This window comes from Dreissena polymorpha, chromosome 10 (assembly GCF_020536995.1).
Source record: "Dreissena polymorpha isolate Duluth1 chromosome 10, UMN_Dpol_1.0, whole genome shotgun sequence".
In the NCBI taxonomy this organism is placed as follows: domain Eukaryota; kingdom Metazoa; phylum Mollusca; class Bivalvia; order Myida; family Dreissenidae; genus Dreissena; species Dreissena polymorpha.
Genome location: NC_068364.1, coordinates 33,465,967 through 33,479,599, shown reverse-complemented (window position 1 = coordinate 33,479,599; position 13,633 = coordinate 33,465,967). Strand labels below are relative to the sequence as shown.

General features: G+C 39.1%; 1 protein-coding gene across 2 annotated transcripts in view; it reads left to right on the top strand.

Annotated features, from left to right (window-relative positions):
• Positions 1–13,633, top strand: part of LOC127847191 (uncharacterized) — a 214,989-nt gene that overhangs the window by 33,931 nt on the left and 167,425 nt on the right. For both annotated transcript variants that reach the window (XM_052378915.1, XM_052378914.1), the window contains exons 13-17: positions 358–465; positions 2,111–2,206; positions 3,843–3,917; positions 8,938–9,004; positions 10,268–10,368. In XM_052378915.1, the coding sequence (XP_052234875.1) occupies positions 358–465; positions 2,111–2,206; positions 3,843–3,917; positions 8,938–9,004; positions 10,268–10,368 (447 nt within the window). The remainder of the gene's footprint in view (positions 1–357; positions 466–2,110; positions 2,207–3,842; positions 3,918–8,937; positions 9,005–10,267; positions 10,369–13,633) is intronic.

Sequence of the window (13,633 nt, the reverse complement as noted above, 5' to 3'; positions counted from 1 at the left end):
CTTAGCGTTGCTCACAGAGATGGTTTGCTGTATATCTACTCATATAATTGTTGTGTGTTGCGGACGTGGTAGTTACTGACCAGGCTTAGTAAATGTGGGGCTGGAGTTGAGCTGTGCTGTCCTCATATCGCATAAGACCCTTGTTTGCTTAGCGTTGCTCACAGAGATTGTTTGCTGAATATCTACTTATATAATTGTTGTGTGTTGCGGACATGGTAGTTACTGACCAGGCTTAGCAAATGTGGGGCTGGAGTGGAGCTGAGCTGTCCTCATATCTCATAAGACCCTTGTTTGCCTAGTGGGACAAGTATGAGGTTTACTGTATATCTACTCATAAAATTGTTGTATGTGTTGCAGTTCACGAGGCTTGATGTAGGGGAGAAGATCTACAAAATTGGACTGCTGTCTATTGCAGAGTTCTATATCCAAACCAAGAAGGATATACTGGTCTACAGTCTTAATCAGGTATTGTGGTTGTTAACATTGGCAGTTAGATATTACTCTCTTTTTCTAGAGTACCATACTTTACCATGTATTACTTGCAGTTGTATATCCCCTTGTTGCGCAATAGGTGCCAAGTTTCTTTATAAGATAACTTTCATTTCCGCCATTTTGGCATTACAAAATTAGGTTTTAATTCATACATGCCAGACATTCTTTCACAATAAAATTCGCTTTTTAAGCTCTTTCTGGCTAAAACTTACTATCGCTAATCCCTTTATTGCCCCCAATTAACAACCCACTTCTACTACTCGAGTGCACCAGTGTCGTTTTTGACACCTTATCAGCGATTTATCGGCAACTTATTGATTTAATCAGCATTCACACCATGGTGTTTGATTTTTTATAGGGGTCACTAATTGCTATAGAAAGATGCATCATACAGAAATAAACGCCACCTGCGTTTGTATTTTATGGCCCAATCAAGTCCAACGATACTATTATCCTGTGTATTATACAACCTAAGGCTATAAAACCTGTTAAAACATCGATTTTGTACATCAAACAAATTGAATGCTGACCAATACACATTGATGTTTCTCACAAATTACCTTTCGTTTTCGACAGATTTTCAGAAAAAAAATTGTACATATTGCATCAATCTTAATTATGAGTTAATTTACGATTGGTTGAATAAGAATAGTGCTCAATGCGCTCACATCATGTCACACGATTTACATATGTTCAAGGCGATATCCCTGTACCGATTTGATGTCAAATAGAGGCATAAGGGGATACCCCACATTTCAGTTTATGGAGTGTGTTTACTTCCGGAAAATGGAGAACGACTGTGTTCACGAACTTCTGAACACACATTTATCGTCAATATTGGGCAGAAATTTAGAGTTTTTGTAAGTAATATACTGACTACTGACTAAAGAAAGGTGGAATGATTGATCGTTTTAGGTGTCCCGCTTTTTGGTCAAATGTCCCAACAATTTTTTTATGGAAAGTCCAGATTTGGACCTGAAAAATTCTGTCATGTATGGTTTTATATGAATATAGGAACTTGTTCAAAGAATATTGCATTTTTTGATGTTCATTTAATGGTTAAAATTGATTAATGTAAACATCAGTAATTAAGAGCTCAAGTATGATACAAGAGCAGGATTTCAGAATGATTTTTTTCTATCCCCCCCTGTCCTTTGGATAAAAAAAGTATTGCATAAACCACTTAGCAATTTAAGCTGTTCAATACAACATGCCTTTGATATTTTGCAATCCACATATTGTCACAAAATACAACAAAGACATCAGAAGCATTCCAAATTATTCAATTTTTTTCCGGTGTGTAACGGTTTATAATGTTATCAGTTTCCAATTATGATTAATCATGAACAAAAATGTATTTTCAGTGCAAGTCTGTTTCATTTGCAGTGATTTTTTTCATCATTCTGGGAATGGGGCCGGGTCCCTTTGAATTGGAAAAACTCGCAGTTTTTGTATTATTTACTTTTTTCCATAGGAAATAGGGCCATATACCAGACCTGATTTTCACCGAAAAAACATTGATTTGTGTTATTTTGCTCCCTGATTACTAAACTTTTCCATGATGCGTGTACACGTCTTATCCTGAACTCTTGTAATGGTGCATAATTTTTTTTCGCAGTTCTACCAATTCTTCTCACCTGTTGAGTCTGAGACCAAACGGCTGATGAACTGCCGAGCCAAAGGTCGTCAAAACAGAATTCTAGGATCCACTGAGGTAAGAGAATTGTCTGTCTAACAAAGGCCGTCAAAACAAAATTCTAGGATCCACTGTGGTGAGAGTATTGTCTGTCTAACAAAGGCCTTCAAAACAGAATTCTAGGATCCACTGTGGTAAGAGAATTGTCTAACAAAGGCTGTCAAAACATAATTCTAGGATCCACTGAGGTAAGAGAATTGTCTGTCTAACAAATCGTCAAAATAGAATTCTAGGATCCAATGAGGTAAGAGAATTGTCTGTCTAACAAAGGTTGTAAAAACAGAATTCTAGGATCCACTAAGGTAAGAAAATTGTCTGTCTAACAAAAGCTGTCAAAACATAATTCTAGGATCCACTTAAGTAATAGAATTGTCTGTCTAACAAAGGCCATCAAAACAGAATTCTAGGATTCACTGAGGGAAGAGAATTGTCTGTCTAACACAGGCTGTCAAAACAGAAATCAAGGATTCACTGAGGTAAGAGAATTGCCTGTCTAACAAAGGCTGTCAAAACAGAAATCTAGAATTCAGTGAGGTAAGAGAATTGTCTGTCTAACAAAGGCCATCAAAACAGAATTCTAGGATCCACTGAGGTTAGAGCATTGTCTGTCTAACAAAAGTAATCTGCTAGCCTGAATAATTCTGCAATAACAATAGACAGTTCAAATTTTCTCTAATCTTTGTGCTTAGATTTAGAAATTTTTACTACCGTAACACGCTGTTTATAATGCGCATTTATGTTTAACGCGCATCTACTTTTTGAAGCAAAAAAATCTGGAAAACAATAACGGGGAGCAGAACGGTGTGAGTTACCGTAACTCGGTAACTGACAAGGAAAAAATCTCTTGGCATGGCTGTTGTGGTGTATAATGCGCATCAAATTTTAAAAATTAAATTTTGGGGTAAAAAAAGTGCACGTTATACACAGCGTTTTACGGTTGCTCAGAGTTCAAATTAGCATCATTTTGGAAAAACCATGAGGCTTAATTGTTATGCGTAAAGTGTCATCTAAAATAAGCCTCTGCAGTCTGCACAGGCTAATCAGGGATGACTCTTTCTGCTTTCAAGAAATTATTCTTTGAAATTGAGTTTCTTTTTATAAAAAATCTAGCTTGATTTTATGATGAGGATGATGATGATGTTGATGATGATGATGATAATGGTGATGATGATGATGATAATGGTGATTGTGAGATGATGATGATGATGATGATGATGGTGATGATGATGGTGATGATGATGATGATGATTGTGATGCTGATGATGATGATTGTGTGATGATGATGATGATGATGATGATGATGATGATGAGGATGATGATGGTGATGATGAGGATGATGAGGATGATGATGATGGTGATGATGATGATGATGATGATGATGATGATGATGATGATGATGATGATGATTATGATTATGATTGTGATGCTGATGATGATGATTGTGTGATGATGATGATGATGATGATGATGATGATGATGATGATGATGATGATGATGATGATGATGATGATGATGCTTGTGAGATGATGATGATGATGATGATGATGATGATGATCATGATGATGATGATGATGATGATGATGATGATGATGATGATAAAGCATTAAGCCCTGGTTTTCCAGAACAAGGCTCATTAATACAAACTTTGTTTCAGGACGGCAGTGTCCGATTGTTTTCACCAGTGACCGGCCTCACGCTGACCATCATATACCCCATGGCTTCATTCCAGGTATACTTTGGAATTATATATTCATTTTTAGCTGCAACATGTGAATTTTTCTTATACCATATGCCACCAGCGTTAAGTTTTTTCACCATTGTTTTGCGATGGGGCCCGGTCCGTGTGGATTGGAAAAAATTGCGGCGTTTTAATTAAAATTGGGAAATAAGTATTTCGGTTTTTCTAACAAATGATTCAAAATTGAGAATAAAATAATTCTTTTAATACTACATTTTACTAAGGTAAATGTTATAGAGATGGATAGGAGAAAAACTAAATGCCGTAGGTTTCCACGTATAGCGCGCTCCCATGTATAGCGCGCAGGCTGTTTTTTAACTGCAAAAATGGAGAAAAAATTATTTGAAGACAATAAAACCACCAAATCGGACCGAAAATGGCTGCCATTTACTATTGCACAATCCAATAATCCGGGGCATTGGAAAGCTTAATAAAGCATTCAAAATAGGAAGCGTCATTATGATTAGGAGCATGGGTTGCATAGCACTATACTTTTCTTACAATTTTGTAATTTTCTAGCAAAAGATTTACAGTCCATGTGCATTTCGTGAAAAACGTGAGAAAATAAGAATTAGTGTTCATCGTGTGATTTTTCCTCGGGGGGAAAGCAGGGGCATTACCGGTAAATTTGAATGTCGCGTGGGAGACAGGGATACAGTTGTTGAAGTACACCACTGTTGAACGTTCAATATTTATACACACAAAATGCAATTGCATATCTTCACGTTCTCAAGTGTCAATTAGTGTCTCAAATGTCAGTTAGCGTCTTAACAAGTCGTGGCACATATTACTCAATAACATCTGCCAATTACGAAGTGCAAAATGACCCCCTTTCACACCTACCGTTACCCGCAAAAAAGACCTCGTTCGCACCTACCCTTGCCTGCTCTCCGGAATGTCGACAACAATCCCCATCGGCATTCATCAATAAAGAAGTGTAAAAACACAAACAAAGAAATGTCCGCAAGTTTATTCAAACAAATTTATTTTTGACCAAAACTTCTTCTACCGCAATCATATCTACCAGTAGCGACGTCTTGTTGTTTCGACAATGGCCCCTCAGTCTGTACGATTATAGGGTGGTAGTTTTCTGGAAAAAAAACATGGCGGCCATTTTGATTATTTACGATTACACAACATATTTTTTACCAATTTAGCAGCCAGGATAGCGTTGTATCAATGTATAGCGTGCACCAGCTTTTTAATTTGAATTTTGGAGGTAAAACACTGCGCGCTATACGTGGAAACCTACGGTAATTACATAGATCTTTAAAAAAAGGGAAGAAATTTTTGGAAACTTTCCATTGGAAATTTTTTGGTCCCAATCAGGAAAAAAAATACTTTTTTCCATTGAGAATGGGGCCATATACCCATTATATAAAACACTAGCGTTGCGCCAGACCAGCTTGCGCAATCCCAGAGTCTTGGGGAATGGGGCCGTTTACCCATTATATAAAACACTAGCGTTGCGCCAGACCAGCTTGCGCAATCCCAGAGTCTTGGGGAATGGGGCCGTATACCCATTATATAAAACACTAGCGTTGCGCCAGACCAGCTCCCTTGTATTATATAAAACACTATAAACCACTAGCGTTGCGCCAGACCAGCTTGCGCAATCCCAGAGTCTTGGGGAATGGGGCCGTATACCCATTATATAAAACACTAGCGTTGCGACAGACCAGCTTGCGCAATCCCAGAGTCTTGGGGAATGGGGCCGTATACCCATTTAATAAAACACTAGCGTTGCGCCAGACCAGCTCCCTTGTATTATATAAAACACTATAAACCACTAGCGTTGCGCCAGACCAGCTTGCGCAATCCCAGAGTCTTGGGGAATGGGGCTGTATACCCATTATATAAAACACTAGCGTTGCGCCAGACCAGCTCCCTTGTATTATATAAAACACTATAAAACACTAGCGTTGCGCCAGACCAGCTTGCGCAATCCCAGAGTCTTGTTGGGAGCTACCTTGTCCTCTTTAAAGTCATGCAAGGTTTCTTGGTCTCATTTGCGGACAGGTAGCTCCTTACCAGACTGCCTGAATGTGCAGGCTGGTCTGGAGCTATGCTGGGTGCATATGTTATAAGACCATTTTTCCCATACTGCGCTAATTTATTGTTGTTTATTGGTTGATAGGCTACAATTTTGAGTCTTGAGCGAAGGTATTTAAATACAAGGATTTTTATGCAAGTTAATTAAAAGCCATGCATCAAAGCTACAAAGAACTGTTTATTGACTGATGAATAATGATAATCTGAATATTATTTTTATTCTCACATGACAGTGCTCCAGCTAGGCCTAAATCGAAGGGCGCCGCGCCCTGCCCTCCCGAACCTCCGCCCTGCCCCCCCGAATCTCCGCCCTGCCCCCCCCCTCAAAAAAAAAAAAATGGGAATAATACAATTATTAATAACATATAAGTTAACATACAATAGAAAGCATTCCAGAAACACCCGCGCGCTCGAACGTGCCCTTTTCACAAAATACTGCGCGTCGAAAGTGCCCTTTTGACAAAAAAGCCACCCTGCCCTTTTCAAATTCTAGCTGGAGCACTGCATGATTTTATTAAACATTTTGCAATTTATATAAATAACTAAATTTTGCTCACTCATCACAGCGAAGATATTTCACTCCACTCTGCTTTGTGTCAGGACTACTTTAAAAAAATTGTTAATGAGTAATAAAATAAAATTATATATTCTATGCAATATACAATTATAAAAAAACTACTTTTCAATTAGATGTTGATATAGAGAAAACGGAGCTTGATGCATGTGCGTAAAGTGTTGTTAAAGATTAGCCTGTGCAGTCCACACAGGCTAATCAGGGACTACACTTCTGTCTAGAGTGGATTTTCTTAAAATTACAAGAGAATTCTTTAAACAAACAATTCCATGAATAAGAAAAGTGTCTTCCCTAATTAGCCTGTGCACAAGCTAATCTTGGCAGACACTTTACACACATGCATTAAGCCCCATTTCACAAGCTAATCTGGGCAGACACTTTACACACATGCACTAAGCCCCATTTTACAAGCAAATCAGGGCAGACACTTTACACACATGCACTAAGCCCATTTCACAAGCTAATCTTGGCAGACACTTTACACACATGCATTAAGCCCCATTTCACAAGCTAATCTGGGCAGACACTTTACACATGCACTAAGCCCCATTTCACAAGCTAATCAGGGCAGACACTTAACACATGCATTAAGCCCCATTTCACAAGCTAATCTGGGCAGACACTTTACACACATGCACTAAGCCCATTTCACAAGCTAATCTGGGCAGACACTTTACACACATGCACTAAGCCCATTTCACAAGCTAATCTTGGCAGACACTTTACACACATTCACTAAGCCCCATTTCACAAGCTAATCTGGGCAGACACTTTACACACATGCATTAAGCCCCATTTCACAAGCTAATCTGGGCAGACACTTAACACACATTCACTAAGCCCCATTTCACAAGCTAATCTGGGCAGACACTTTACACACATGCACTAAGCCCCATTTCACAAGCTAATCTGGGCAGACACTTTACACACATGCATTAAGCCCCATTTCACAAGCTAATCTGGGCAGACACTTTACACACATGCACTAAGCCCCATTTCACAAGCTAATCTGGGCAGACACTTTACACACATGCACTAAGCCCCATTTCACAAGCAAATCTGGGCAGACACTTTACACACATGCATTAAGCCCCATTTCTACAAGCTAATCTGGGCAGACACTTTACACACATGCACTAAGCCCATTTCACAAGCTAATCTGGGCAGACACTTTACACACATGCACTAAGCCCCATTTCACAAGCTAATCTGGGCAGACACTTTACACACATGCACTAAGCCCCATTTCACAAGCTAATCTGGGCAGACACTTTACACATGCATTAAGCCCCATTTCACAAGCTAATCTGGGCAGGACACTTTACACACATGCACTAAGCCCCATTTCACAAGCTAATCTGGGCAGACACTTTACACATGCATTAAGCCCCATTTCACAAGCTAATCTGGGCAGACACTTTACACACATGCATTAAGCCCCATTTCACAAGCTAATCTGGGCAGACACTTTACACATGCATTAAGCCCATTTCACAAGCTAATCTGGGCAGACACTTTACACACATGCATTAAGCCCCATTTCACAAGCTAATCTGGGCAGACACTTTACACACATGCATTAAGCCCCATTTCACAAGCTAATCTGGGCAGACACTTTACACACATGCACTATGCCCCATTTCACAAGCTAATCTGGGCAGACACTTTACACACATGCACTAAGCCCCATTTCACAAGCTAATCTGGGCAGACACTTTACACATGCATTAAGCCCCATTTCACAAGCTAATCTGGGCAGACACTTTACACACATGCATTAAGCCCCATTTCACAAGCTAATCTGGGCAGACACTTTGCACATGCACTAAGCCCCATTTCACAAGCTAATCTGGGCAGACACTTTACACACATGCACTAAGCCCCATTTCACAAGCTAATCTGGGCAGACACTTTACACACATGCACTAAGCCCATTTCACAAGCTAATCTGGGCAGACACTTTACACACATGCACTAAGCCCCATTTCACAAGCTAATCTGGGCAGACACTTTACACACATGCATTAAGCCCCATTTCACAAGCTAATCTGGGCAGACACTTTACACACATGCACTAAGCCCATTTCACAAGCTAATCTTGGCAGACACTTTACACACATTCACTAAGCCCCATTTCACAAGCTAATCTGGGCAGACACTTTACACACATGCATTAAGCCCCATTTCACAAGCTAATCTGGGCAGACACTTTACACACATGCATTAAGCCCCATTTCACAAGCTAATCTGGGCAGACACTTTACACACATGCACTAAGCCCCATTTCACAAGCTAATCTGGGCAGACACTTTACACACATGCATTAAGCCCCATTTTCACAGAGTGCAGCTCTTTTCTATTTGATGTTGATATTTTCCTTCACAGGTGTTGACTTCCTTCTCATATGACATTCATCAAGGCAGACTTCTAACAGTGCTTACCGATGGATCAGGTAAAGTTCTTAGATGACTCAGATATACGTTTTCGTGTTGCCTTTTTACACTTTTTCAGTTGTCACTTCTTTCTCTTTAGCTTTTGCTGTTTCTTTATTTTTATTCCCGCCAAATTTTTTTTCGGAGGGGATATAGTAATTGGTTCTGTCCATCTTGTCCTCCGTCCGTCCGGCCGAAACTTTGTCCGGAGCATAACTTCAAATCTATGCAATGGATTTACTTTAAACTTAGAATATAAACGGATGGCAACTAGGAGAAGTGCAGTGACCAAGAACCATAACTCTATCTACCTTAGTTTTTGAATTATCTCCCCTTTTATATAACTTTAAAGTAATTTTTTGTCTGGAGCAAAACTCTAAATATACTAAAGGGATTTACTTGAAACTTGAAATATAAACAGATGGCAGCTAGCAGAAGTGCAGTGACCAAGAACCATAACTCTATCTACCTTAGTTTTTGAATTATCTCCCCTTTTATATAACTTTAAAGTAATTTTTTGTCCGGAGCATAACTCTAAATATACTAAAGGGATTTACTTGAAACTTGAAATATAAACAGATGGCTAGTAGGAGAAGTGCAGTGACTAAGAACCATAACTCTATCTAACTTAGTGTTTGAATTATCTCCCTTTATTTAATTTCAAAGTAAATTTGTCCGGAGCATAATTAATTATCTCCCTTTATTTGTTTTTTCAAATATTATTCTACTCTCTAAAACAAATGTTGTCCTATAAGCAAACACATTTTCGGCGGGGATTTGGCACTACTGTGACAAGCTCTTGTTTCTCTAAGCTTTTCCTGTTCTCTGATTTATTTAGTTTTTACTGGAGAAATCCATGCAAAGCTTTCTTTTTTCTATGATTCCCTTTTCAGCATGTTGTCTTTACCACTATATCAATTTCACACTTTTTGTCGTTCAACCTATGAAGTTATGATATTTAAAACCACAACTAACCAATGCATTTAGTTCTTTCTAACGCAAACTGTATCTTATTTTACTTTTTCTCAAATTTTGTATTTCATCGGATTTCACACTTTCTCTTATTTCACACTTCTGATTTTTCACCATTTATTTTTTTCTGAAAACTTCTCTTTTTTCCACATGTAGTTTTATTTAGTGCTTTTTCTGATTTCACACTTTCTCTTATTTAACACTCTCTTCTTTTTAACTGTATATGATTTTGCACTTTCCCTTATTTCACGCTTATTTCACACTTTCTTTTATTTCACACTCTTATTTCACACTTTCCCCCAACAATGCAGTGATTGTGTTTAACACGACCACCAATCCGTGCAAGGCTAAGGAGCTCTGGAGCCCCAGCAGAGAGGATGAGCAAGTCAACATTCTGCTGCAGGTCCCTGTGGTAAGTGAGCAGGTCAACATTCTGCTGCAGGTCCCTGTGGTAAGTCAACATTCTGCTGCAGGTCCCTGTGGTAAGTCAACATTCTGCTACAGGTCCCTGTGGTAAGTCAACATTCTGCTGCAGGTCCCTGTGGTAAGTCAACATTCTGCTGCAGATCCCTGTGGTAAGTGAGCAGGTCAACATTCTGCTACAGGTCCCTGTGGTAAGTCAACATTCTGCTGCAGGTCCCTGTTGTAAGTCAACATTCTGCTGCAGGTCCCTGTGGTAAGTCAACATTCTGCTGCAGGTCCCTGTGGTAAGTCAACATTCTGCTACAGGTCCCTGTGGTAAGTCAACGTTCTGCTGCAGGTCCCTGTGGTAAGTCAACATTCTGCTGCAGGTCCCTGTGGTAAGTGAGCAGGTCAACATTCTGCTGCAGGTCCCTGTGGTAAGTCAACATTCTGCCGCAGGTCCCTGTGGTAAGTCAACATTATGCTGCAGGTCCCTGTGGTAAGTCAACATTCTGCTGCAGGTCCCTGTGGTAAGACCTGTGCCGCTTTACTTAAAATGGGCTTAATGCATGTGCTTGAAGGGTTGTCCCAGTTTAACCTATGCAATCCCCAAAGGCTAATAAGGGACAATTTCCAATAAAACTGGATTTTCTGTTAAGGCAGACTGATTTTAAATGATAAATTCCATGAAAAGCGGAAAGTTCAAACTTCACAGGCTAATAAGGGACAAACTTGATTTTTGCGAAGATGACATTTCCTTTAAGTGAAAAATGCAATCCAGCTGAGAGTCTTGTCACTGTGGACTGCACAGGCTAATATTGCGCAACACTTTACATACATGCATTAAGCCCCATTTTCCCAGAGCAAGGCTCAAATGTAAGAACTCTGGACCCCCAGTGGAGAGGAGGAACATTCTGTCATCAGATTGCCATGGTAGGTCTGGGGCACACAGTCAAAAAGCTCCTTAAAACGGTAGGATAGCAGTGCACACACTGATTACATTCCTAAACCACAACCAACCCATGCATAAAGATCCCTCTCTGACATGCTTTCTCTTATTTCACTGGTTCTATTATTTTGTACTATCTTTACATACAACATGCTCCTTAAAACATTGAAAATGCCTAGTGGACTCTCCTATCTTCTAAACAATTTATTTCCCAAATTAGGGATGTCTAGTATATTTATTTCTATGTAAAGAATATTTCTTACAGAAATTCCTTTAAGCAAACAGTGCAGACCCTGATGAGACGCCGCATCATGCCGCGTCTTATTAGGGTCTACGCTGTTTGCCAAGGCCTTTTTTCTAGACGCTAGGCATAAATGGGTTAAAACATTGAAAATGCCTTGCATTAGAGCTGTACTTTTGTTTTGTTTTCAAAAGGTAGTTAGTTGTTATAAAACATGTTCATTATGCCCCCCTTCAAAGAAGAGGGGGTATATTGTTTTGCACATGTCGGTCCGTCTGTCCGCCGGTCCGTCGGTCTGTCCACCAGATGGTTTCCGGATGATAACTCAAGAACGCTTAGGCCTAGGATCATGAAACTTCCTAGATACATTGATCATGACTGGCACCTATTGATTTTCAGGTCACTAGGTAAAAGGTCAAGGTCACAGTGACTCGAAATAGTAAAATGGTTTCCGGATGATAACTCAACAATGCTTAGGCCTAGTTTAGTAAGAGCTGAACATGAACAATTGTTCAGTAAATACTGGTTGCAGACCTTTTCCTGGCATATTTACAGGTCCCTTTTTCATACCAAATTGTTAAAAAAAAAAAAAGTGATTTTTCTTCCCCAATTTCCCCACCAATTAAAAAAAAATATATATACTCTCATTCTTATATCTCGATTTGTTTAAAAAAAAAATTTAAATATGGTATGATATGACAACGAGTTACCAACAAATTTCCTGGACGAGTTTAATAAAATATGGTATGAAATGACGAGTGTCAGATCTTTTTTAGCTCATCTATTCCTTGAAAAAAATTATGAGCTATTGTCATCACCTTGGCGTCGGTGTCGGTGTCTGCGTCGACGTCGGCGTCCGGTGAAGTTTTGCTTTTAGGTACACTTTTCTCAGAAAGTAACAATGCTATTGCATTCAAACTTGGTACACTTACTTACTATCATAAGGGGACTGGGCAGGCAAAGATAGATAACTCTGGCGTGCATTTTGACAGAATTATGTGCCCTTTTTATACTTAAAAAATTGAAAATTTTGGTTAAGTTTTGTATTTATGTCCATTTTAATCCTTAAGTATCAAAGCTGTTGCTTTCATACTTGCAACACTTACTAACTATCATAAGGGGACTGTGCAGGCAAAGTTATGTAACTCTGACTGGCATTTTGACAGAATTATGTGCCCTTTTTATACTTAGAAAATTGAAAATTTGGTTAAGTTTTGTGTTTAGGTCCACTTTATTCCTACAGTATCAAAGCTATTGCTTTCATACTTGCAACACTTATTAACTATCATAAGGGGACTGTGCAGGCAAAGTGATGTAACTCTGACTGGCATTTGGACAGAATTATGGGCCCTTTATACTTAAAAAATTGAAAATTTAGTTAAGTTTTGTGTTTTGGTCCACTGTACCCCTAAAGTATCATAGATATTGCTTTCATACTTGGAACATAAGGGGACAGTAAAAGGACAAGTTGCATAACTCTGGTTGTCATTTTTCAGAATTATTGCCCTTTTTTGACTTAGTAACTTTGAATATATGGTTAAATTTTGTGTTTCGTTCCACTTTACTTCTAAAGTATCAAGGCTATTGCTTTCAAACTTCAAATACTTTCATGCTATCATGAGGTTACTGTACCTGGCAAGTTGAATTTTACCTTGACCTTTGAATGACTCTCAAGGTCAAATTATTAAATTTTGCTAAAACTGCCATAACTTCTTACTAACATCACACTATACCCCCCCCCCCACCCCACCCCCCCCTCCCAAGTATTTTTTTGGAAATGGTTAAAAACACAAATATTTATTTTTAATATTTAATTTTTAAAATACCGTCCAACCATCGCACCCAAGAATCGCCTCCCCCCACCCCACCAACCCCCCCACCCCACCAACCCCCCCACCCCGATTTTTTTTTTTTTTCATTTTTTTTTCCGCATTTTTGTAAGATAATGTAATAAATGACCACACCCTTACACTATACACTCCTCTTCACTCCGACCCTCCCTCCTTTGTGATTGAAATTGAGAGTCCCTTCACCTTTAAAAATAAAATAGATGGGCGGTCTGCACCTGCAAGGCAGTGCTCTTGT